General features: G+C 45.9%; 3 protein-coding genes across 5 annotated transcripts in view; 2 read left to right on the plus strand and 1 right to left on the minus strand.

Moving 5' to 3' along the window:
- Positions 1-27,114, plus strand: part of LOC121004097 (gastrula zinc finger protein XlCGF26.1-like) — a 705,032-nt gene that overhangs the window by 493,493 nt on the left and 184,425 nt on the right. The window lies entirely within an intron of this gene.
- Positions 1-27,114, minus strand: part of LOC121004092 (zinc finger protein 420-like) — a 66,922-nt gene that overhangs the window by 21,995 nt on the left and 17,813 nt on the right. Inside the window, exons 2-11 of one of the 3 annotated variants that reach the window (XM_040436178.1) lie at positions 20,874-21,025; positions 20,560-20,751; positions 20,354-20,477; positions 20,134-20,231; positions 19,942-20,038; positions 16,700-16,863; positions 6,006-6,197; positions 5,805-5,925; positions 5,604-5,692; positions 5,184-5,295 (exon numbers count right to left, since the gene is read on the minus strand). In XM_040436178.1, coding sequence (XP_040292112.1) covers positions 5,184-5,295; positions 5,604-5,692; positions 5,805-5,925; positions 6,006-6,197; positions 16,700-16,863; positions 19,942-20,038; positions 20,134-20,231; positions 20,354-20,477; positions 20,560-20,751; positions 20,874-20,981 — 1,297 coding nt within the window. In that variant the 5' untranslated portion in view covers positions 20,982-21,025. Of the gene's footprint in view, positions 1-5,183; positions 5,296-5,603; positions 5,693-5,804; positions 5,926-6,005; positions 6,198-16,699; positions 16,864-19,941; positions 20,039-20,133; positions 20,235-20,353; positions 20,478-20,559; positions 20,752-20,818; positions 21,026-27,114 lie in introns of all 3 variants that reach the window. The other 2 variants (XM_040436177.1, XM_040436179.1) reach the window with 2 other exon arrangements.
- Positions 23,602-27,114, plus strand: part of LOC121004114 (zinc finger protein 566-like) — a 422,297-nt gene continuing 418,784 nt past the window's right edge. Inside the window, exon 1 of the mRNA XM_040436239.1 lies at positions 23,602-23,724. The gene's annotated coding sequence lies outside the window, so the exon portion shown is untranslated. The remainder of the gene's footprint in view (positions 23,725-27,114) is intronic.

The following is a 27,114-nucleotide window of genomic DNA, read 5'->3' on the forward strand; positions in this document are numbered from 1 at the left end:
CAAAAAGAACACAATGAGCATAGCCACCGTATCCACTGGCGGCACTAATATAGCACTAGAGTAAGAGTACCGGGCACCGTTGAGTACCGACTGTTGAATTGCCGTATCTGAATATATTCAGTTATTCCCCCGCTAGTGAATCACTTGCGAAAGGGAGGGAGGCAGGCAGGAAGCACAGTGATGTGTAACACTCTGGCTATGGGAGGATAGCGCGACAGTCGGTCCGTATCCAAAGGTGGTGCAATTACCCTACCTATGGAAGGTGGAATGCGTACGGAGTACTTAAGCCAGTGGTAGGGAAAATACCCCACCTATAAAGGAGGGTTAATGCCCATGGCGAGAACTAGTGCATATGGCGAGTCCTGTACCCTGTGGGAGTGCAATTAGCACCTAAGTAAGGGGGTAATGCATACAGCACACCTTGTAACCAGTGATAAGGTCATCCTGCCACCTGTGGAAGGGGCTAATGAATACGTCAGGTACTGAACCCAGTGGAGATGCAATTCCACCACCTACAGAAGGGGGAATGTATACGTCCGGCACTGAAATCAGTATTATTGTACTTAGTCCACCTATGACAGGGGACAATGTATAAGGTCAGTACTGTATCCCAAGTAGTGCAATTACTCCGCCTAAGGAAGAGGGTAATGCCTACGACAAGTGCTGCTGGCCACCGTAGACGCAATCTTAGGAGATTGCTCCCCCCCCCCCCCCCCCTCGGAAGGACCCGCTCCTGTGAGAGAGGATGCGCCTGAGCGTGACCCGGGGATGAAGGGAGAGGGTGCGGAGATGTTCGAGGAGAAGATGACCTGCTATGGTCCGCTAGCACGCAGGTCTGCCCCTCAGAATCTTTCCCCTGGCAGATGCGGACTGCGCAGGAGGGGGCTTAGCAACCAAACCACCCAGGGGGTGGAATGGGAACAGAGGTCCTGTATAAAATTGCGCCGGCAGAGAATTATGAACCAAACGACCCAGGAGGGTGAATTGGGAATCCAGAGGTTCTCCACTGTATGGCGCAGGTGGAGAATTATCAACCAAACGGCCCCGGAGGAATCCTGCAGAGATCCTTCGCTGAATTTCGCAGGTGGAGAATTAGCAACCAAACGACCCGGAAGGTGGGTTTGGAATGCTTCAGCTGTCCTCCACGTGATGTACGAAGGTGGAGAATTATTAACCAAACGACCCCGGAGGGTGGATTTGGAATTCCAGAGGTTCTCCGCTATATTGAGCAGGTGGAGAATATTCAACCAAAACGGCCCAGGAGGACGGATTGGGATCCTGCAGTGGTCCGTCACTGGATTGCGCAGGTGGAGAATCATCAACCAAACGGCCCCGGAGGGCGGATTGGGATCCTGCAGTGGTCCGTCACTGGATTGCGCAGGTGGAGAATCATCAACCAAACGGCCCCGGAGGGCGGATTGGGATCCTCCAGTGGTCCGTCACTGGATTGCGCAGGTGGAAAATCATCAACCAAAACGGCCCCGGAGGACGGATTGGCAACGTGCAGAGAATTATCAACCAAATGGCCCCGGAGGACGGATTGGGATCTTGCAGTGGTCCTTCACTGGACTGCGCAGGTGGAGAAATATCAACCAAACGACCTGGAGGGTGGATTGGGAATATGAGAGGTCCTCCCTATCCGAGATAGGACATGGCCCAGTGTAGTACCACACAGACAGGTTGGTCCCGCGGTAGTGAGGGCTGAGGAGGGGGACCCGTATGGCGCACATTTATTTATTTATTTTTATTTTATATACGATGCCGGCCTCAAGCGCACAAGAGGCAGGAAAGGGTTAAAATCCTCTGCATTACCAGCGTGCACCAGGGGTGGATCCCCAGATATGCCAGCCTAAAGAGCTGGCTGGGCATGAAAGGGTTAAGGCCATTTTTTAGGACCGGGGCTTCTGGGGGAGGGGGGAGCAGGGCGGGAATAATTTGCGCCAGAGTGTCCACCCCCAGCCCCCCCCCCCCCCCCGCAGGGAACGAAGTTTGCGGCAAACCGAGCCCCTGCGCACAGCAGATTAGGGCATTGCCACAGAGACCAGAGCCGGCAACGGACGGGGAGTGCACCCGCGGGCCAGGCGGACACCAGTGCGGGCTGGACCAACAACATCGCGGCCGGAACACCAAACACATGGTCAGTTAACCCCCTCTGGAGCGGCGCGCCCGGTGTCCGCTCCCGAAAGGGGTGGTAATGTGTTAGGTACCGCTCAGGAAGATTCCTGTGGAGGTGGAAGTGGCGTCTCCATCCCGCGGGCTGGCAGACACAGCAGGGGCGGGCAAATAACATCATGGCCGGCACCGAAGCGGTGCCGGCCGAATCGCATGGCGGTTAACCCCCTCTGGAGCGGCGCGCCCGGCATCCGCTCCGAAAGGGGTGGCAATGTGTTAGGTGCTGCTGATTCCTGTGGAGGTGGAAGCGGCGTCTCCATCCCGCGAGCTGGCGGACACAGCGCGGGCGGGCAAATCACATCGTGGCCGGATCGCATGGCGGTTAACCACCTCCAGAGTGGCGCGCCCGGCGTCCGTTCCGAAAGGGGTGCAGAATGGCGGAAGATGACGGCCCCAGGAAGAGATCGGGAGCCTTCTGAGCTCCCTTCTCAGCATGTTCCTTGGAGAGCCGAAGCGCAATGCCAGTATTAACCCCTTATGTGCAGTTGTCCCGCCTGGAGGACAACAATGAGCACTGTGCCAGGGGTTATACCAGAGGGGGAGTGAGGTGCTGGGCTTGCTAAAAACCCTGTGCCTGTAGAATCTATTGCCATCAAGAGGGAGGGAGAAGACCAGACGACGCAGGAGGGTTAATCCATGTCAGAATGGACATACTTACCTAGTCCCGTGTACTCACCTCATCTTCTGACTTGCCGCCATCTTCACCCCTCTTCTGGTCCAGCAGGGTCACCCCTTCAGCTACTGGCACCGTAGTGGCAGGACGCTAGAAAAGGGGGACTTGGATGGGTGACCCCTTGGCTGGCGGGATGCAGGGGAGCGAGGCTGCCCTGGTCCACCTTGTCTTCTGTGGGGGAGGCAGCAGTGCGGGTGACCGGCACTGGCGCAACTCAACCCCGGGAGAACAGGAAGGCGAGGCGTCCACTGTTTTCCCATCTGAAAAAAAGAAGGAAAAAAATAAAAAAATCTTCAGGAGATCCCTGCAGAGCAGGGAAGTCTTGCCTCCTATTGACACTAGAAAAAACTGAAGCTCTCTCTCCTGGCTGGAGGGGGTATAGCTGCCAGGGGAGGAGCTAACAGCTTTTACTAGTGTCAACACCTCCTAGAGGACATAGCTATACCCACGGTTCCTGTGTCCCCACGGTTCCTGTGTCCCCCAATGAATATGGGCGAGAAATTGTAAAATTGTTATTTATGCTGAAAATGAACGATGCAAAATTTATCACATAAAAACTCAATGGTGGTATTGCTTTTTTTCTCATCCCCCCAGAAAGGGTTAATAAAAGTTAATCAGTAAGTTATGTGCAGCACAAAATTGTGCCATTAAAAGCTACATTATAACTACTTGTCAGCTACATCAATGGAAAAATAAAAAAGTTATAGCTATGCGAATGTAATAATTACCAAAAGAAAAATCCACTTGGTCACTAAGGCCTACAACAGGCTGGTCAATAAGGGGTTAAGGAGACCAGCTGTATATGGAGACTATGGCATTACTCACACTTCAGTGTTTGGTCAGTGATTTTCATCAGTAATTTGTGAGCCAAAACCAGGTTCGGGTCAAAACCACAGAGCAGGTGCAGATCTTTTTCTTATACCTTATCTCTGTGTAGGCTTCACTTCTGGTTTTGTCTGTAAAGAATAAATCAGGGCAACTGGACGTACTGTAGATTTCTTGAAAACGTTTCACTCGTTCTTCCAACGAGCTTTCTCAATTCTGAGTGACTGTACAAGAATTCTCTGGGAATAAATATAGCAAATTTGGCTAAATAAACGGGAAACAAGGCGCTCATAGGGTAGTAATTTTTGGTATCAGATTTAGAGAGTGTGCGGTTTCAATTGTTACACTCACCTTCTGGTGTTGTGCTTGTGTCAGTACAACACTTGCAAAGGCGGAGGGGGTCGATCAGAAGGGGGTATGCTGCCGGTATCTTCTCAATCCTTGGAGTTGCCAGCACTCCAGAGGAGTGATGTAGAATACTGTAAAAGAACTGTGTAGTAGATCGTACACAATGTGATACCTCTTGGCGCAAAACCACAATTGCGAGTGACGTCTTTTTAAAAGTTATTTATTCATTCGGGTGACAACGCGTTTCGGAGTGAGAATACTCCTTTATCAAGTCTAAAAGAAACAGTAGTATATAAAGTAGTAATGCCAAGAAGTAAAAATGAAGATAAAAATATAAATAAAAATAAATATATAATATATATTTTTATTTTTATTTATTTTTATTTTAATTATATATATTTTTATCTTCATTTTTACTTCTTGGCATTACTACTTCATATACTACTGTTTCTTTTAGACTTGATAAAGGAGTATTCTCACTCCGAAACGCGTTGTCACCCGAATGAATAAATAACTTTTAAAAAGACGTCACTCGCAATTGTGGTTTTGCGCCAAGAGGTATCACATTGTGTACGAGCTAGTACACAGCTCTTTTACTGGGAATAAATATGTAACTGAATCAACATCTGGTAATTATACCCAGCATGGGGTCATAGGTCATTATACCCAGCATGGAGTCAAAGGTGTTGATTCAATTATCCTAATTGGAGTCAGTAGGTGATAATGACCTCCCAGAAAAAGGTGTCAAGACAGCATTGTATGTGGCAGACAATAGATGTCTAACCCCCCCGCCTCTATTCAAACTTGGCTTCTCAATTTATACGTAGATGGCCTCCTTCACACCTCGTTTGTACCAATCTACAGTAAGTCCAGTTGCCTTGATTTATTCTTTACAGATATACCATGACCTGGATAAATGAGAACCTTCACAGACACTTCAGGTTTTGGCTCACAATAGCTGATGGAAATCACTGATCAAACAATGACGTGTGAACCAGGCCTAAGGGGCAATGTGAAAATAATATGATAAGAAATGTCTCTATCATACAGCTTCATAGATAACACACTCTTTGTAAAGTTTGACCCAAAAACAAAAGGATTTTTAAGACCTCTCAGCTTTCTTTTAAGCCTCATGTTGTCATCCAGTATTTAGGTTATTACTCACCAGCGCTAATATCTGTAGGAATTTTCTCCTCCACTGACTGCTCATCACAATTGACAAACATTTCTTCTTCTTCTTCTATAATTTCAACTTTAACATCAATAATATCTTCACTCTAATCCAAGATGTGGAAAAAAATTAAATTCTATTTAGACACAAAAGTTTGACGCTGGAATTACACACGCAGTTTTTGATGCTGTTTTAGTTGTAGTTTTATGAGCAAAAGTCTGAAGTTAATTTTGCAGTCCTTTCATTCTAAAACAGGATCAAAAACTTCATGTGTGATAGACTAAGGTCTGGGTAAACATTAGGAATAAAAAAACACCCAAAACAAATCAATAGGCAGAAGTAGAAGCTGAAACTCAGCTCCAAGCAGCTGCTCTACAGATCATATAAAGTTTAGGATGACTCAGCTCCATCTACCTTTGAGACACAATGATTTTCCTCTGGACAGTTCTGTGAATATAGCCGATTGGGACAGATTTCTGGTGGATTTATTTCACTGGATCCATCTGTAGGATACACACAGTGTCTGAACAAATCCTTTATATTAATGATCAGATGATGGAGGTATCTGGATTACCCTTAAATCTGCTTCTTTACTGAGTGAAAGTCTTCTCTTACCCGGTAATGTAGACGGGCAGTGGCTCAAAATAACATCCTTATACAGATCACTGTGTCCTGCCAAATACTCCCACTCCTCTATTGAGAAATAGATTATAATATCTTCACACCTCATAGGAACCTGTCACAGAATGATACAGACATCATCCAGATATCCCTTGTATTACTGCATAATATCCCAACATTCCCAGCAGCGCTCACCTCTCCAGTCAGCAGCTCAATGATCTTGTAGGTGAGTTCTAGGATCTTCTGCTTACAGTCTGTCTCATGTAGTGGTGAGTGAGATGCAGGTTCTGCGATTGGGCTCTGATTCCGGCTCAGTTCTCCTGACACATGGGGATGGCCGCTGGGGCTCAAACCCTCAAGAGATGTCTTCTTCACCACTTTGAAATCCTATGTATGGAGAGATAGTGATTAACATCATCATGCACATTGCCAGAACCTGGCATCACTTCACTTATACCCCTGTGTTAAAGATTATGTGACCTAGAACCTAAAAGTATCCCTATACTAGTGTATCAGATGTCAGAGCTATTGTCAATGTTCATTATTTCTCGTTTACTTAAAAAGATATAAATTTTATTTTTTGTCCTACTAATCCCTGTATTTTAGGTGGAAATTCCATTTTTCACTGCAGTGTTTTTTGCCAAACACAGGAACAGATAAGAAAGAAAAACGAATAGGTCCTTTCTTTATATTAATTAAACCTACAAATGAAATGTTGTTTCTACATAATATCAGAATGAATAACAAATAGTAAGTCTACTTTCACACTAGCGTTTTGGCTTTCCATTTGTGAGATCCGTTCAGGGCTCTCACAAGCAGTCCAAAACGGATTAAGTTTGCACTAATGCATTCTGAATGGAAAAGGATCCGCTCAGAATGCATCAGTTTGCCTCCGTTCCGTCTCCATTCCGCTCTGGAGGCGGACACCAATGCACTGCTTGCAGCGTTTTGGTGTCCGTTTGACGAAACTGAGCCAAACGGATCCGTTCTGACACACAATGTAAGTCAATGGGGACGGATCCGTTTTCTATGACACAATCTGGCACAATAGAAAACGGATCCGTCCTCCATTGACTTTAAATGGTGTTCAAGACGGATCCATCTTGGCTATGTTAAAGATACTACAAACGGATCCGTTCTGAACGGATGCAGACGGTTGTATTATCTGAACGGATCCGTCTGTGCAGATCCAAACATAAGTGTGAAAGTAGCCTAATATATACACCACAAAAATGTTATTAGAACATATAATAAATAATATACAACATCCATATAAAAACTGATTAAAACCAATAATTATACTGCATATTATTGTTATCAAAGAACGATTATACAAGTGCATCAGGTTCAGATCAAATCCAAGAATCCCAAGGATTGTAATTAAAAAGTCCACATACATATAATGGTATATATGAGAAGGAGCCAGTATTAAGCCTCATTCACATGTCAGTGTTTTGGTCAGCGATTTCCCTCAGTGAGGGCTCATTCAGACATTTCAATGGGGACGCAAAAGATGAGGACAGCACACCGTGTGCTGTCTGCATTCGTAGTTCCATTCCACGGTCCCGCAAAAAAGATAGCGCATGTCCTATTCTTCGTGTGGACAAGAAAAGTAATTTCTATTATAGGGCCGGCCATGTGCAGTCCACAAAATGTGGAACGCAAACGGCTGGTATCCGTGTTTTGTGGATACACAATTTGCGAACCACAAAACACTATGGCCGTCTGAATGAGCCCTGACTGTGAGCCGAAACCAAGATTGGAGCCTCCACAGACATAAGGGAAAGATCTGCTCCTGTTCTGTGTTTAGAGCCGGACCTGGTTTTGGCTCAAAATCACTGATGGAAATCACTGACCAAACACTGACGTGTGAATGAGGCATTAAGGGAAAAAAAAATCTCAAAATGCATTAGAAAATCAATATGCAAACAGACAGTTAAAGTGCATCAGTGCTTCCACAAACTCACCCAAAAAAGGGTTAGTAAAGTGAACATAAGGACTCAGACAATAAGTATCCAAAAATGCCTAACAATATACAGACCCATATGGAATAACTAACAATGCAGCAGCAGACCGACGACTTGTTACTGCTTTCTTTATATTAAACCTCTCCTTAACCTTTAAAGGACCTCGCGATTTTCAGTTTTTTTGCATTTTCATTTTTCACTCCCCGCCTTCCCAGAGCCATTATTTTTCTGTTTATGTTGCCGTATAAGGGCTTATTTTTTGCGGGACAAGCTGTACTTTCTAATGGTACTATTTAATATTGCATATGATGTAGTGGGGAGCTGGAAAAAAAAAGCAACTGTACCACTGTTTTATGGGGAGGTTACTGCATTCCCTACGCTTTAAAATTGACCTGTTACCTTCATTCTCGAGGTCGGTACAATTACAATACCACACTTGTATAGTTTTTCTTGTGTTTTAATACTGAAAAAAACAACATGAAACATAATTATTTTTTAATTTCATCGCCATATTCTGACCCTTATAAATTTTTTGTAGTTATGTGTACGGAGCAGAGTGAGGGTTCATTTTTTGTGTACTTTTCAGTGATACTATGAAGTGTGTGCCACTTTTTGATCACTTACATTTTTATTACATTTTTGGAGGGAGTTGAAGTGACAAAAATGTTTTATTTTTTCCCATTACGCCATATGGGATAAATATTGTCATATTTTAATAGTACAGGCATTTTCACATGTGGCAATGCCCACAATGTGTATTTTTTAATTTTGGGGAAACAGGTGATTTGAACTTTCATCTTTTTTTTTTTTTACTTTTTTTTTTTTAAGTCGCCCTGGGTGACTATAACTGCCAATCAATAAATCGCTTATTGTGTTCTGTGATGGCTAAATAGCCATCATGGAACACTATTTACAATATATCAATACAGTGCTGGCCTGTATAGCTGTATTCTAGTAATAGAAAAAGAAAATAAAAAAGCAGCACACAATAAACGCGGGTGCAATTCCTTGTGGGGGCCTGTGACCGAGGTCCCAAATGCATAGAGAAGAAAAAAGGCAGCACTACAAATTTGTGATGAAATAGTGGATGGTTTATTCACCCATCTAGCAGCAACGTTTCAGCTCTCTCATTGGAGCCTTTGTCTAGCTGAGTAACATGTGCACAGTGACATACATAAATAGTGCAAGCACTTTACAAAATCACAAATCCATAATTAAGTAATAAAGTGCAAATGCATCAAGATATAGCAACAATAAAAACATAATTCATCTGTGGCCATGATCATACCTAAAATAATTGTGAACATCATCTAATAAAGTGCATAACGTGATCAACACAGTAATGATATCAATGTGAATACATAATTATCAATAAATATATAAAAAGTGCACAGTGGGAATCAATATCAAATTCATTAAAACCTTAAAAAAACATTGGATCAGTCACGTTGAATCGTGGAGACACAGTGGAGTCTGCTTGGCGTCCGGAAGAGCGGTCTGAGCATGCGCCGCTACGCGTGCTCTCACGAGACACGTGACAATGTGAGAAGATGTGGGAACCACAGTAAAGGTGGCCGCTGTCTATCTTTCGTACAGGGCGCATGCTCATGCCCAAACAGGCCAGCAAGTTCCTTATACAGAATCACAAAGACACACTAAATGTGTTAAAAGCTCCACAGTATAAGCAGACAAAAGCCGATCTGCAAACGGAGGACCAGAGGGCGACCACCAGTCTCCGTGCCGGAATGTCTGTACCAGGGGGGCATCACGGAGTGTCAAACCGCACATACCTCCCTGCCCAGACCTGTCAGCATATCTGCTCCATGTCATAATCCCACAGTCATAGGGATGGGCATCAGGGTGTCACAGTGATGTGACCCCGGATCCCTCTACATGCAAGGGAAAGTCACGGATGAACTGAGTCAGAGCAATACATAATATGCTATTAGAATTGTGGACAAACCAACCCGTCGTGAGTCAGTGTCACCCAAGCCCCATTGGGGGGCAAGGGAGGCACCGAGTCAGAGACAGGGGTGTCCATGATCATGGTTCCATAAAAGTGGTATCCCAACAATACAAATATACTGCGTTCTGCTATAATAGCGGATCGCCTGCATAGTCCCTCCAGTCTTCACCAAACGTGACCATTCCTGACAATAGAATCAATGATTGCTGTCCGACAAAAAAAAGGAGCACATGTTGTTTTCCACACGAAAAGGCACAGGTAAAAAACATGCATGACTGGTGACTAAATGACCCTAAACTCTACATTTAGACTCTGTGGCTTCAGAGTTTCTAATGTGTAAATCCAGAAAAGTTCTCTTCCCTTTAATAATTTGGTCCTATCACCACCTAGTCTTAGAGAAGGTATCTGTTCCAAAATTCTAAACCGTAAATCCCTTTCTGAATGTTTCGCCTCAGTGAAGTGTTATGATACTGGAAGATCCATTTTTTGTTTCCTAATGGATATCTATGTTGGTTGAGTCAGGTTTTTAAGTCCCAAGTAGTTTCACCTATGTATAGGAGGTGACAAGGACAAGTCAATAAATAAATAACATGGGACGAATCACATGTTAGATATTGTTTAATTTTGATCATTTTGCCCGAAACGGGGTGAGTGAACGAGTCACTTCATAACATAAAGGTACAATTAATATCTAGAAAATTGGCGCTCTTGGGTGGGTTATAGAACGGGTTTTACCCGGTGGGTTAACCTCCAGAACCCACTGCTTTCAACCCATTTGTTCTTTCTTTTTGTATACCACTGAAAGCAGTCATTGGCTGCAGTGGCGTAAGTGAGCACGTCCGCACCTCAGCCAGAAGTAAACAAGCCAAGACCCAGAAGATGATCGAACAGAAGCCAGACTGCAAGACCAGGGCAGCTGGGAGCAGGCAAATGTGAGGACCTGCAAATTAGGGAAGATAATAAAAATGTAGAAGAATTCCTAGAAAACCCCATTAAGATCAACCAAATGTATACAAAAATTGGAACAGCTAACCCACTGTGGATATGCTTCTCCAGGTTGTCGGCAGTCCAGGTTATAGCGACTACAAATGGCAACATGTACAGTAAAGGAAAATTTTCATATGACCTGTACCATCACTTTTAAAATCCAATATTGTTGTTTTAAATGTTTAAAAACTTGACAGTACATGGTAGCTAAAAAAAGGTTTTACACATCTGAAATAACAAGATTTTTGTGAAACTCACCTGTAAAAGCTCTTTCTCGCGTGGTTCATTGGGGGACACAGGACCGTGGGTATAGCTTGCTGCTGCCACTAGGAAGCAACACTAGGCTGAAAAAAGCTTCTCCCCTGCAGGCTATACCCCCTCCAGCCCGGAGAGAGCATGTCAGTTTGTGCTCAAGCAGTAGGAGCAGTAGAAAACATATGTAAAAGAGAATGCAACAAACGCCAGGGGAAGCAAACCCGCTAAACACCCGAATGGCAACCAGGTGGGTGCTGTGTCCCCCAATGAACCACGCGAGAAATATTTTACAGGTGAGTTTCACAAAAATCTATTTTTCTCGCTGGTATCATTGGGGGACACAGGACCGTGGGACGTCCTAAAGCAGTCCACGGGGAGGGAAAAAAATCCACGCCCATGGAAATAGCACTCTCGAGAATGCTTAATGCACTGCTGCCTGCGAGACCCGGCGGCCCAGAGCAGCACTGGCGATGCCTAGGAAGCACCTGGCAAAAAAACTTGGTGAACGTGCGCTAGGAAGACCAAGGCGCTGCTTTATACAACCGCGAAGCTGATGCAGGGTGAAACATGTATCTCACGAAGAGCTGACCGCTGATCAGATGTCTCGAACTCCACTGGGCAGTGCCTTGCCACGGGAGCGGAATGCCTAAGCAGCCGCCACAGATCCACCTGGAACACCCCTTGGAGACCATCGAGCCCTTCCAAGGACCTCCAGGAATGACCAGGTAAAAATCCGCACGGCGGAAAGAGCTAGTCATGGACAAGCAAACCTCCGAACTCGAATTTATTCTGATGGAGAGCTCACTCTCTCTCGAGGGAGAAGGAAAAAGAAGGGAAAACAATGTCCTGTCGACGTGGAAGGCGGCGACTACCTTCAGCAAAAAAGAAGGTAATGGGCGGAGCACTGCCTTATGCGACGTACAAGAAAAGCGCTCCCAACTCCCAAATTCGTTGGGCAGAAAAGCCTGCCCCCAGGAATGCCACCTTCCCAGAAATAAAAAGGAGGGGAAGATTTGCAGGGAGGGGAAGATTTGCAGGGAGGGGAAGATTTGCAGAGAGGGGTCATGTTCCTCAATGAAACGCCACCAAACGACCCATCGGTCTTCTGGACGAAACCAGGTACTTGGCCCTAACTCTGGATGCAGAACCAAAATCCCAGACCACAGGATACCCCTCTGCAAGAGAGACGCTCCACAGAAGCTGTCGATTGGCAGACCGATGCCCCCAGAGCCGAAGAGGCTTGCAGGGAGACTGAAAAGCTGGTTGATAACCCATAGAGAAAAATGCCTGAATCAGACACGCCCCACCGCAGGCCAAGGAACCAATACATGTGAGATAGGTAGAGTAAAGCCGGAGCGAGAACTGCCGACAATGAGGAGCTCCGCCAGTGACCATATATTGACAGCGTGGCAACTCCGCTCAACGAAAATTTCGACTAGGCCAAGATAAGAGAAAAACCCCTTCTGGATGGAGTGCGATGACGACGTCCAACGCCCCACCCGTACCAGAGAACACTGGTCAGATAGGAAAAAAATGATGAGGGGAGTCCAGAGCAGTGCCACGCATGGCTACTGGTCAGGTAGATAGAAGGGAGAGACAAGCAACCAGCGGCTTGAGGAGGAAGAAGAAATAGAAAAGGTGTTCCGTTCCAGGAACTAAACGTCCATCAGCGGTGTTAAGGCATGACAGGACCCCCGCTCCGCCTGGCGTGGTGAGTGTCGTAGTCTACCCACAGAATGGGTAGTGAAAAGGTATGATCACCATCGGACTGACATGACAGACATTACTCATGCCGTAAGAGAGATAATTACAGATACAGGTAGCACACCCAGAATCAATAGGAAGGATTCACCTGTAGAAGGAGGGTGTGGAGGCGTCACAGTCCACCAGCCGGGACCAGAACCAATACCCCGTGCCAATGCAGATGAGGGGAAAGTAGTAACGTAGGAGCCACCAAGGCTTGCGGGGTGACCGTGAACCCGGAGCCAGAGAAGGAAAAAGATGAAAGGAGAAAAAAAGTCAGGGCAAAGCTCATTCCCCATCTGGGACTGCCACTATACAGAAGAAGCCACAGGATAATAGTGGTGGTGCCATCCTCCACCTAAGAAGGAACCCATGCAAGGGGAACCACAAGTATATTGCTAGCATCACATTCCAGCTGAGGAGGGGGCCACACGCAGAGGCCACCGAATGCGGCGCTAGAAGAATCCGCCACCAAACGAAGGAGCTGTGGAGGAAGAACCCTAGTATGTCGTGACAACGTAAAGACCCCTCGTGTCATTTTAGTCACAGCATGTCCCATCAATGCTGAGGGGAAGGTCTGAGGACTTGCAGTATAAGTCATGGAACCCTACTGCCCCAGTTAAGTAGAGCTAGTCTAAAGCACCCCACCAGACAAGGGCGCCGAACAGGAGCAACTGTCAAGCTAGTGTCAGGGAAGAAGCTCTACCTGAGGGGGGACACCCCACTGCAACAGCTACGACCCTTAGCACCAGCGTAAAAGGTGCACATGCGGAGGAGAACACACTGTAAAAACTTAAACTTAAGTCAGTGCGACCCTCGACTCACTGGAGCGGAATCACAATAATATGTGCAATGGAGTACGCCCTTCACCTTGTTGAGAACAAATACCATGACCAAATGAGATGTGGGTCTCTAGGATACTGAAGTGTTGCCGGGTAACTCCGAGAGGACAGAGGATGACATATTCAAGCCCCAAACCAGTACCGGCAAGAAAAAGGGCCACAACGGGGAAATAGCCACGGTATCCACTGTAGGCATCCATAGTTACCAGATGAATAGTCTAGGGCCCAAAAGCAGCTAAGGCATCTAGAGCCCTGGCACAGTGGAGGTGCAGCATCTCAAGATGCTTAGTTATCCACCCGTTATCTATCACTAACGAAAGGGTAAAATAACAGTAAGCATGGAGATGTCGATGTGACTGAAGAAATAACCTCCAGTGGTAGTGCAATATTCCACTTAAGGAAGGGGGTAGCGCAACCTTCAGAACCGTATCGAACACCACCAATGGAGTTTGACAATGCGTACGTTGAGCACTGCCTCAGTGGTAGTGCAAAAATTCCGCCCTAAAGGGGGAAAAACGCATACGGCAAGAACTGTATCCCGAAGAAGTGAAAGCAACCCGCCTAAGGAAAGGGGTGATGCATACTGCAGGAACTGAATCCAATGGCAGAGAGATTATGCCACGTAAGGAAAAGGGTATGCATATCGCGAGTCCTATACCCGGTGAGAGTGCAATTACTAGAGAGGGGTAATGCATATGGGAAACACTGTGCCATAACGCCACCTATGGAAGAGGCTAATGGATATGGTAAGTATTGTACCCATGGAAATGCAATTCCGCAACCTAAAGAAGAGGGAACACCTACCGCCGGCACTGAAGCCCGTGCTAGCGCCGTTAGTCCACCTATGGAAGGAGGTAATGTCTAAGGCAAGTACTGTATCCAGATACTCCGCCTAAGGAAGGGAGCAATGCATACGACAAATACTGCTGCCTACCGTGAACGCAAACTTGGAAGATTGCGCTGGGTAATGACAGAGTCCAAATCAGTGATCCCCCCCGGACAGAACCTCTCCAGGGAGGAAGGGTGCGTCTGAACGTGACCCTGGGGAGGAAGGTTGGGGGTGCGGGAGTGACCGAGGAGGAAATACATCCTGCTCTGGTCCGCTTGTGTGCAATCTTGACTCTCAGAGTCTTGTCCATGGCAGCCGCAGACTGCCCTGGTGGGATTTATCATCCAAACTACCCGGGGGGTGGAATGGGAACTTCCAGAGGTTCACTCAACGGACTGCGTAGACGGTGTCTTATCAACCAAACGACCTTGGAGGGTGAGTGGGAAGGTCCGGAGATGCTCCACTGGAGTGCGCAGGCAGCGCTCATCAACCAAGCAACCCCGGAGGGTGATTGGGAAGGTTCGGTGGTCCTCCATTGGATTGCGCAGGCAGTGCTTATCAACCAAGCGACACCGGAGGGTGATTGGGAAGGTCTGGGGGTCCACCATTGGATTGCACCGGAGGTGCTTATCAACCAAACGACCCCTGAGGGTGATTGGGAAGGTCCAGAGATGCTCCACTGAAGTGCGCAGGCGGAGCTTATCAACCACACGACCTCAGAGGGTGAGTGGGAAGGTCCTGCGCAGTCGGTGCTCATCAATCAAACAACTCAGGATGGTGGATTGGGAAACCACAGAGGTCCTCCTCTATCCGGGATGCACTTTAGTTTTTATTTTATTTATTTATTTTAAAATGGATGCCCAGCCTCAAGTGGGCAAGAGGCAGAGAGGGGTAAAAATGTGCAGCAATAAAACCCCTTGCACCGGAGATAGTATAATACTGTGCCAGCCTCAAAGCGGTGGCTGGCCAGGAAGGATTAACCTCCTGGAGGACCGGGGGCAGGGCTCAGCGAGCTACTGGGGGAGGGGGAGGCTAGGCGGGAAGGATTCGCACCAGACCGCGCCCCCCCCCATAACCGGACAAGGCCTAATAGGCCGTGAAGTGGGGCCTAAAGTTGTGGAGCATGGCCGACCGGGATGCCACTGCCGGCCGGCCGGAGTACAGAGCGACTTGGAGCTGCTGGGACCGGAAAGGGAAGGGAGGTAGGCTCAAGTGAAGCCAGGGTCCAGTTGTCCTTTGCGGAGTTTAACCCTTCCGGAGCAGCAGGCACGGCGCCTGCTTCCTAGAAGGGTGGATAATAGCTCTGGGGAGCGGGAAGCCTTTTCCGCTCCTCTCCCTGCATGACCGCTGGCAGTAAAGGTCCGGACTGCAGCAGCCCAGACGGCCACCCGCTGTGTGCGGACAGTGTCTGTGGGACGTGGCCATTAACCCCCTATGCGCCGTGAGGGGTAGTGGAGGGATGCCCTCAGAAATCTTGGGCACAAAAATTAGAGCCCGGTGTCTGCCAAAGAAAAAGTGGGGGGAGAGTGGAGCCCGGTGTCCTGGCCGAAGAGAGAGAGGGAAGAGGGAGTCCGGTCCAAAGAGGGAGGGAGGCAGGGAGAGGGTTAAACCTACTTACCTAGTCCCGTGTACTCACACCATCTTCCTCCTCCTCTCTTCACCCTCCCTAGTGGACCGGCAGGTCAGCTTTTCCAGCAGGGTCACCTCCTCAGCTGCTGGCACCGGAGTAGCAGGAGTCTGACATGGCCGGGGGGTCTTCTTCTTTGGTGGACCTAGGTGACCCTTTGGCTGGTGGGAAGCAGGGGAGCGAGGCTGCCCTGGTCCACCTTTTTCTTCTGTGGGAGGTAAGCGGTGGATTTTCTCACCGGTCTTGCTCCCTGGTATAACAGAGAGGCTGGGCAACTCTGTTTCCCAACCTAAAAGGAAAAATATAAAATAAAAAAAAGAATCAACTAAGAAAGCCGCCCTGCATAAAGCAGGGAGGTCTGCCTCCTACGACACTAAGATAAAAACTGACATGCTCTCTCCAGGCTGGAGGGGGTATAGCCTGCAGGGGAGGAGCTAAGTCTTTTTTCAGCCTAGTGTCGCCTCCTAGTGGCAGCAGCAAGCTATACCCACGGTCCTGTGTCTCCCAATGATACCAGCGAGAAAAAGATACTGGTTATTAACCCTGATGGTGCTGGGCCTATTAATTTTTTTCTCCATTTAAAAACCACTTTTGGGTTTGGCAAAATTGTACTTGTTATGGAACAGCAAACAGATTGAAGTTAGATAATGTGATCATTCTCAGAATCCCTCACCTCTCTGGTAAGCAGACAGAAAATGTCCAGGAAAAGGTTTAGTACCCCTTCGGTCATCATCTTGTAGCTCTCCATAGTTAGAGGGTCGGTCAGGAAGAAGGTGGCAGTCTTGTGGAAAACACTAGGAGGAAAATTCACCTTGGAAGATTCTGACCTGTTATAACCTGAGAGAGGGGTAAACAATAAATACATTTAAGAAACAAAAGAACAAGGGAGACATTTTTTGTGAACTATACACAATCAGTTTTACCCACAGGTACCAATGGCATGTGTCTATAGATGACCCTGTTTCAGCTAAAAGTTACAGATGTGCCTTTTTATGTAAGTCACGCGTCTGTAAGGGTTAGGCTCTGTTCACACATTGTGGTTTCCATAACCAGATCTGTCACATGACAGAACCAATGACTTACAATGCGTTCCTTCGGGTTCTACTGAGATGTCCGTTGTTTTGACCAAAATAGAATTTCATACAGCACAATATTTCTCATCAAATATCTGAACTGACTATGCAGATGTGAACATAACCTTCTTTACAGTGCGGTGGCATTATGAGGAGGACATACAGGGAGGGAAATGGGGAAAGCTGTATAGGTGCTAGATGTTCAGAGAAACATCTCACATTATGCTTTATTTTCTAAGTGTTAATACAGCCATACATGACAGCATGTGGCCGTCCTGATGGGTAATGTCTGACGTGCCAGAATATACACTGCTCAAAAAAATAAAAGGAACACAAAAATAACACATCCTAGATCTGAATTAATTAAATATTTTTCTGAAATACTTTGTTCTTTACATAGTTGAATGTGCTGACAACAAAATCACACAAAAATAAAAAAATGGAAATCAAATTTTTCAACCCATGGAGGTCTGGATTTGGAGTCACACTCAAAATTAAAGTGGAAAAAAACACTACAGGCTGATCCAACTTTGATGTAATGTCCTTAAAACAAGTCAAAATGAGGCTCAGTAGTGTGTGTGGCCTCCACATGCCTGTATGACCTCCCTACAACTCCTGTGCATGCTCCTGATGAGGTGGCGGACGGTCTCCTGAGGGATCTCCTCCCAGACCTGGACTAAAGCATCTGCCAACTCCTGGACAGTCTGTGGTGCAACGTGACGTTGGTGGATAGAGCGAGACATGATGTCCCAGATGTGCTCAATTAGATTCAGGTCTGGGAAACGGGCGGGCCAGTCCATAGCATCAATGCCTTCGTCTTGCGGGCCAGTCCATAGCATCAATGCCTTCGTCTTGCAGGAACTGCTGACACACTTCAGCCACATGAGGTCTAGCATTGTCTTGCATTAGGAGGAACCCAGGGCCAACCGCACCAGCATATGGTCTCACAAAGGGTCTGAGGATCTCATCTCGGTACCTAATGGCAGTCAGGCTACCTCTGGCGAGCACATGGAGGGCTGTGCGGCCCTCCAAAGAAATGCCACCCCACACCATTACTGACCCAATGCCAAATCGGTCATGCTGGAGGATGTTGCAGGCAGCAGAACGTTCTCCACGGCGTCTCCAGACTCTGTCACGTCTGTCACATGTGCTCAGTGTGAACCTGCTTTCATCTGTGAAGAGCACAGGGCGCCAGTGGCGAATTTGCCAATCTTGGTGTTCTCTGGCAAATGCCAAACGTCTTGCACGGTGTTGGGCTGTAAGCACAACCCCCACCTGTGGACGTCGGGCCCTGATATCACCCTCATGGAGTCTGTTTCTGACCGTTTGAGCAGACACATGCACATTTGTGGCCTGCTGGAGGTCATTTTGCAGGGCTCTGGCAGTGCTCCTCCTGTTTCTCCTTGCACAAAGGCGGAGGTAGTGGTCCTGCTGCTGGGTTGTTGCCCTCCTACGGCCTCCTCCACGTCTCCTGATGTACTGGCCTGTCTCCTGGTAGCGCCTCCATGCTCTGGACACTACGCTGACAGACACAGCGAACCTTCTTGCCACAGCTCGCATTGATGTGCCATCCTGGATAAGCTGCACTACCTGAGCCACTTGTGTGGCTTGTAGACTCCGTCTCATGCTACCACTAGAGTGAAAGCACCACCAGCATTCAAAAGTGACCAAAACATCAGCCAGGAAGCATAGGAACTGAGAAGTGGTCTGTTGTCACCACCTGCAGAACCACTCCTTTATTGGGGGTGTCTTGCTAATTGCCTATAATTTCCACCTGTTGTCTATCCCATTTGCACAACAGCATGTGAAATTGATTGTCATTCAGTGTTGCTTCCTAAGTGGACAGTTTGATTTCACAGAAGTGTGATTGACTTGGAGTTACATTGTGTTGTTTAAGTGTTCCCTTTATTTTTTTGAGCAGTGTATAAGCCTAAGATGTCCATCCAGTACTGAAAATATTGGGCAGCTTTACTGATGACACTGGACGAGAACTCTAGTGCACATTTAGTAAAGTGATTTTCCAGGTGTTTAATATTGAAAACCAATCCTTAGGATAGGTCATCAATACCTAATCTGTTAGTGCCGCGGCCTCTTCCTAGGCCAGGGACGTCACATTCATCGCTCACATGGCCTATGTGCAGCTCAGTCCTATTCAAGTGAATGGACCTGAGCTGCAATACTAAATACAGCCGCTCGCAATGTAAAGTGCTGTGCTTGGTAAGCTGCGAGGAGGCAGCAGTGCTCACTACAGCCGCCTTCAAATAGCTAATCGGTGTGTGGGGGCGGAGGTAACGGAATGGAAATCGGACCCCCGCTGACCAGATTTAAACACTCAGAAAACCCCTTTAAGAAAGCAATTATTCGATTTAGCGAGAAAGATGTGGCTTTTCACAAAGGAAGTGGGTATTAAAGGGGTTATCCCATGACTAATGTAAAAAATGGGACCTAAACGTTTGCTGAAACTACAGATATGCAGTGCACCTTCAGCTTTCATCGTCTCTGCTCAACTTTTGCAGCGTGCAGAGTACAGATCCATACTCCATACACTGGAAAAGCCAAGCAGAACCAGTCAAAAGTAAAAGGTGCTGAGAATTCTGAGAAGAGCTGATGCGCCTCATTGTTTCAGTAAAGGTTTAGTCATCCTTTAAACATCTAGCAGCAGTTAACAAATACAGAAAAACAATGTGCGGGATGTTTTCCATAGCACAATAGAAGGGTCATTCAGAAGTACTTCATTTTTTTATTTTTAAATAACAATGTAACTTACATTTCAGTTCCAACACGCATCATTTGAGGAGTCTTATTGGACCTAATGGTCCTGAGAGGCCGGCTCTTTACTCACCTGGGGTTTCTAACTTATGCTGCTGGTCATCCCTCACAAATGTATCTTCTTCATCTTCTGTAACTCCAACTTGTATTCCAGTGAAATCTTCAAAAATCTTAAAAAAATAAGCAACATGAGAGATGGTGATAAGGAACCCAAGTTCTGCATTAGATCATATAAGGAAGCCAGCAGGGCCTGAACTCCAAATACCTGATGATCCAGTGGGACCTTGTGATTTTCCTCTGGAAAATCCTGGGAACAGAGAAGATTCGGAAACCTTTCTGATGTTTTACTCCTACTGGATCCATCTGCTGCAAACACAAGCTCAGTGACTGAATACATGGTTTATATGTGATTACAATATGTGGGGGATGGGGAAGACTAGGTGACCTTTAAAATTGCTCCATTAAAATACAGACGCCTCTCCTACCTGGTGACGTGAGGGTCTGGTAGTTCTCCATTATGATATTAATGTACACATCCATGTGTCCTTCTAAATACTCCCACTCCTCCATGGAGAAATAGATACTGACATCCTGACACCTTATGGGAACCTGACACAAAGATACAGTCAGCAATCAGGCACTGTATCCATTAGCATTACCGTAAACACACAGCATTCCCAGCGGCGCTCACCTCTCCAGTCAGGAGCTCAAGGATCTTGTTGGTCAGTTCTAGGATCTTCTGCTTTTTCATTCTATCATGTATATGTGAATGAGTTGGAGTCTCCAAGATGGAGCTCTGGGTCCTGCTCCATTCTCCTGACACACTTTGATGGCTGACTGGTGAAGCAAACTCTCCAGACGTCATCTTCACTACTGTATAGTCCTGTTTATGGAAACTCCAATATAACTACAGATATTCCCAGGATTACAAAATCTAATCAAACTCTTACTTGTTAATAAAGAGAAGTGTGATGTCACTTGATATAATTCCCAAAAACAGCCCACCTCTCCAATCAGTAGGTAGATGATGTCCCGAGTGAGGTTAAATACACTCTTGAATATTTTAGTTTCGCCCATGTCCATCCTTAGAGGGTTGCTCAGAGAGAGGACCATGTCTTATGGAGAGACTATAAGACTTCACCATAGATGTGTCTGTACTGTAGGAATATAAATGCAAAAAATTGACTGTGTGGTCCAGGTTTTCTGTTTGTCTCCATAAAAACCTTTAAAAAAAATACATCAGAAAATTAACTACTGTTAATACAGTATATTTTTTTGTAATATCACTATCTATTAAAAACAAATTCACACTGACCACTCAAGCCCTCTATAGACTGACAATTGCTGTTATGTAAAGATCACTTCTCAGCAGTCATCTCATTACTCTCACAAGCAGGATCACAATCCTGCCTATAAAGCTGGAGGCAGCTACAATGCATTTGGAAAGTCTTCAGACCTTTTCACTTTTTTAAACTTTTATCTTGCAGCCTTGTTCTAAAAAATAAAGTTTTCCCCTATCATTCTGCATTCAATACACGTTAAAGGGTTTCTATCACTTGGTATGACATAATTAGCTGTCAGACACTAGCGATCTGCTAGTGTCTGCTCTGGCCAACCATCCTACTATAATCACTTGTGGGGCAGCGGTTTTGCTAAAAAACTAACTTTTATAAATATGCTAATGAGCCTCTAGGTGCTATGTGGGCGTCATTAGCACCTAGAGGCTCCGTCTACCTTCATACACAGCCGCCGCCCAGCGCGTCCCTCCAGCCCGCCCATGTCCTCCTCCGTGTGACGCAGCGGACGAGTTCTCGCGCATGCGCCGTGCGCGGCTGTATTCGGCGCATTTGAGATCTCAGCTCGGAGTGGTCAGACATTCAATGCGCATGCGCCGAATACAGCCGCGCATGCGCATTGAATGTCTGACCGCTCCGAGCTGAGATCTTAAATGCGCCGAATACAGCCGCGCACGGCGCATGCACGAGAACTCGTCCGCTGCGTCACACGGAGGAGGACATGGGCGGGCTGGAGGGACGCGCTGGGCGGCGGCTGTGTATGAAGGTAGACGGAGCCTCTAGGTGCTAATGACGCCCACATAGCACCTAGAGGCTCATTAGCATATTTATAAAAGTTAGTTTTTTAGCAAAACCGCTGCCCCACAAGTGATCATAGTAGGATGGTTGGCCAGAGCAGACACTAGCAGATCGCTAGTGTCTGACAGCTAATTATGTCATACCAAGTGATAGAAACCCTTTAATGACAAAAGGAAAACCCAATGTTCAAAATCTTTTCTAATTTATTGAAAAGGAAAAACTAAAGTTCCGCATGGACATTAGTATTCGGCCTCATGCACACGACAGTTGTTTTTTTGCGTCAGCAAATTGTGCGTCCGCCAAAAAAAAACGGATGAGGCATCCGTTTTTTTGGGAGGATCCGTTTTTTTCCACAGATCCCTTGTAATAAATGCCTATCCTTGTCTGCAAATGTGAAAAAAGGAGGACATGCACTATTTTTTTTGCTGAAGGGAAATACGGACAACGGACGAGGAACACAAACGGATGAACTATCAGCATTTTTTTGCTGACCCATTGAAATGAATGGGTCCCCATCCTATCCGCAAAAAAAAAAAAAAACGGAACGGAGGCCGAGAAAAACAACTGTCGTGTGCATGAGGCCTTCAGATCCATTGCAATGACTAGAAATTTAGCTCTGGGGGTTTCCCATTTCTCTTGGGGTAAATTAAATTGAATGAACATAATCTGGAAAGATACACCCCTGTCTATATAATGTCTCACAGTTGACAATGCTTATCAGAGCAGAAACCAAGCCATGAGGAGGAAAGATCTGCCTGTAGAGCCCAGAGACAGGACAGTGTGGAGGCACAGATCTGGAGAAGGGTACAAAATGTTCTGCTGCACTAAAAGTTCCTAAGAGCACAGTGGCCTCCATAATTCTTAAATTAAAGAAGTTTGGAACAACCAGGACTCTTCCTAGAGCTGGCTGCTCCACTTAACTAAGTAATTGGGGGAAGAAGGGCCTTGGTAAGAGAGGTGACCAAGAACCCAATGGTCAATCTGGCTACGCTCCAAAGATCCTGTGTGCAGATGGGGGAAACTTCCAGAAAGTCAGCAATCAATGTAGCACTCCACCAATCTGGGCTTAATGGCAGAGTGGCGAGAAAGAAGCCTCTCCTCAGTAAAAGATATATGAAAGCCTGCCTGGAGTTTGCAAAAAAAGCACCTTGCAGACTATGACAAACATGATTCGCTGCTCTGATGAAACCAATAACTTTTTGGCCTCAATTCTAAGAGTCATGCTTGGAGGAAACCAGGCACCACTCACCACCTGCTCAATGCCATCTCTACAGTAAAGCATGGTGGTGGATTTTTCAGTGACTGGGATAAGGAGGCTGGTTAGAATTAAGGTAAAGCTGAATGAAGCGAAGTACAGAGATATTCTGGGATAAGGAGGTTGGTTAGAATTGAGGTAAAGATGAATGGAGCGAAGTACAGAGATATTGTTAATGAAAACCTGATCCAGGGCACTCTGGACCTCACACTGGGCAGAAGGTTCACCTTCCAACAAGACAATGAACCTAAGCACACAGCCAAGACAACACAGAAGTGACTTAGGGACAACTCTATGAATGTCCTTGAGTGACCCAACCAGAGCCTATACTTGAACCCAATTGAACGTCTCTGGAAAGACATCTTCAGACGGTCCCCACCCAACCTGACAGAGCTTGAGAGGATGTGCAGAGAAGAATGTCATAAAATCCCCAAGTCCAGGCAAGCAAACCTTGTGGCATCATACCTGAGAAGACTGGAGGCTGTAATCACTGCCAAAGTTGCTTCAGGTAAGTCCTGAGTAAAGGGTCTGAATACGTATGTCAATGCAAGAGTTTAGTTTTTATTTTTCAATAATAAAGCAACGAATTTGATTTCTTATTATGTGGCACTGTGTGCAGACTGATGGGGAAAAACTAGATTTTTTTTTATTTTAGCACTAAGCTGCAGCATAAAATATAGAAAAAGTGAAAGTGGAAAGACTTTCTGAATTTATTGTACATTCCATTGTTGACTATGACAACGGCACTGCATGACCACACCACAATGGGGGGAATTTATCACAGAGCAGAGTAGAGTTGTTGTGGGTATCGAAATTTCGATACCCAATCGATACTTTTGTCCCGGTATCAATACGATACTGGGATTTCCATTTTTTCAATACTGGCCTGCGCTGCTGCGCAGTCTAGTATCACAGAACATAAGCGCGCTGCTGTCGGCGCGCTCATGTTCCCTCAGCAGCACAGGGGAGAAGGAAGCAGTCTCTCCCTCCCCCTGTGCTGCTGCTGCCACCAATGGGGATAGAGGGGAGGAGGAGGGGCGGGCGCACTGCGCCACCAATGATAGGAGGACCTTTTTTATGGGTTCGGACTTTGTTAAGTTAGCAGGACATGTAGAGCGGCGCCCAAGACGAAATGTCGTCTTTAACACATAATACAAAAGGCAGGTGCCGGCAGCAGAATCACATTGCCGGCACCCTGCCTCTGACAGGGAGCTGCGATCAGCGGCAGTTAACCCCTCAGGTGCGGCACCTGAGGGGTTAACTGCCGCTGATTTGCTGCCAGTACCCGCCTCCTGGATTAAAGGTTAATTATCATTAGTGGCGCAGTGTGCCCCCCCCCCCCCAGTATTAAAATCATTAGTGGCCACAGAGTCCCTTCACCTCCTCTCATTGGTGGTGCAGTGGCAGCTTCCGATCGGAGCCCCAGCAGTGTAATCCTGGGGCTCCGATCGGTTGCCATGGCAGCCAGGATGCTACCATAGTCGGCTCCCTGCTGCTTTGTGCACAGAGCACAGAGCAGCAGGGAGAGTGTGAAGTCCTATTCACCCTGATAGAGCTCTATCAGGGTGAATAGGACAAGGGATGAAAAAATCCCAGGTTCTAGCCCCTAAGGGGGAAAATAGTTATTAAATAAAAAGTTTAAAAAAAACAAAAACAAAAAAAAAACACACCAAAATATTAAGTATAAATTACATAATTACATATTAATTATATAAACAATAAATAAATAAACATATCACATATCACCACATCCGAAAAGTCCAAACTATTAAAATAGAAAAAAATCTATGCGGTGAACGCCGGAACATAAAAAAAAAAAAATGCACGATTCGCCATTTTTTAAAAATGCGGAATGCAAGTGGCTTTTTTTACTTATTTTTTTCGCGTGGTATCAAATTGTATCGAGTATCGCAATACTTTTTTATGGTATCGAAATCGAATCAAAAATTTGGTATCGCAACAACTCTAGAGCAGAGATTTACGGTACTCATGAGTAAGGATCAGCATTTCATGATCCGTAACGCGTAGACATGGACTTCAATTTTGTTTTTTAATGCACTATTTCAATAAAAGCTGCCACGTTTGTATTGGAAACTGGATCTCTGCTCTTCTTTTTGGATAGAGATTTACTCCGGCCCATGATATCCCCAGCCTATTGCAAATGTATTATTATTATTTTTTTACGCCAGAAGAAGAGAAGATATAATGTCAAAGTCTCAAAAACAGTGTTAGGCCTCATGCACACGACTGTTTTTCGGGTCCGCATCCGAGCCGCAGTTTTTGCAGTTCGGGTGCGGACCCATTCACTTTAATAGGGCCGCAAAAGATGCGGACAGCACTCCGTGTGCTGTCCGCATCCTTTGCTCCGTTCCGTGGCCCCGCAAAAAAAATATAGCATGTCCTATTCTTGTCCGTTTTGCGGACAAGAATAGGCATTTCTACAATGGGCCATCCGTTCCGTTCCACAAATTGCGGAAGGCACACGGGCGGCTTCCGTTTTTTGCGGATCAGGGTTTGCAAACCCCAAAAACGGCACGGTCGTGTGCATGAGGCCTTAGCGGATTTTTAATGCCAGAAAATGTGGGGGAATGACAAATTAGTAATCTCTAGACTAGGGATCGACCGATATTGATTTTTTAGAGCCGATACCGATAATCTGTGAACTTTCAGGCCGATAGCCGATAATTTATACTGATATTCTGTGCATATTCATTTATGAAAAAACTAAAAATTCCTACACAAATCTGCTGAAAAATGAACATGTTTATTGTTAATCTTTCTTTTTCATTTATACTTAATATTTTGGTGTTTGTTTATTTTTTACATTTTTTTTTTTTTTTTTACTAACTTTTAGCCCCCTTAGGATACTTTCACACTGGCGTTTCTGGGTCCACTTGTGAGATCCGATTCAGGGCTCTCACAAGCGGCCCAAAACGGATTAGTTCAGCCCCAATGCATTCTGAAGAGATAAGGATCCATTCAGAATCCATCAGTTTCGCTCCATTCCGCCTCCATTCCGCTCTGGAGGCGGACACCAAAACTCTGCTTGCAGCGTTTTGGTGTCTGCCTGGCGATGCGGAGCCAAACGGATCCGTCCTGACTTACAATGTAAGTCAATGGGGACGGATCCGTTTTCACTGACACAATATGGTGCAGTTGCAAACGGATCTGTCCCCCATTGACTTTCAATGTAAGTCAGGACGGATCCGTTTGACTTACACTTAGATTTTTTTTTTTTACAGGGTAATGCAAACGGATCCGCATTATAGGTGCGGATCCGTCTGTGCAGACACCAGACAGATCCGCACCTAAACGCAGGTGTGAAATTAGCCTTAGGGGCTAGAACCCTTGTCCTATTCATCAAAATTTAAACAAACAGCAATTCAACCATTTAGTATATATTCATATAATCACAATTTTTATTTAACATTTCATAAATACAAAAATCTGGCTTCACATCATTAAGAACATTTAAAATCTCATAGGTTGGAGGTATATGGTGATATTAGTTCATCAATGTAAAGTGCAAAACATATTCATAAGGTAGTATGAGCAATGCATACATATAATAGTATTGCTGACCACAGTATATAAATATCAACAGATATCAAATGTTGCTTCTACTAGGCTTACAGATACTCTGTAAGATGCTTAAATAAAGTTGTTCAATGGGCATCACAAAAACGTTGTTACATTGATGCATAATACTAGTATTATGCAACAGATAATACTGAAAGATCAGAACATTATACTAAGCCATACCAAGATACAATGTATGGTTAACATAATGCAATACATACCAACCCAAGATATACACCACACCACTGCCAGACCGTGCCCCGACGCACGTTTCGCCGTCGGCTTTTTCAAGGGGTTATAACATCTACTTAGATAGCCG

The sequence above is a fragment of the Bufo bufo genome, chromosome 6 (genome assembly GCF_905171765.1).
Source record: "Bufo bufo chromosome 6, aBufBuf1.1, whole genome shotgun sequence".
Classification (NCBI taxonomy): Eukaryota; Metazoa; Chordata; class Amphibia; order Anura; family Bufonidae; genus Bufo; species Bufo bufo.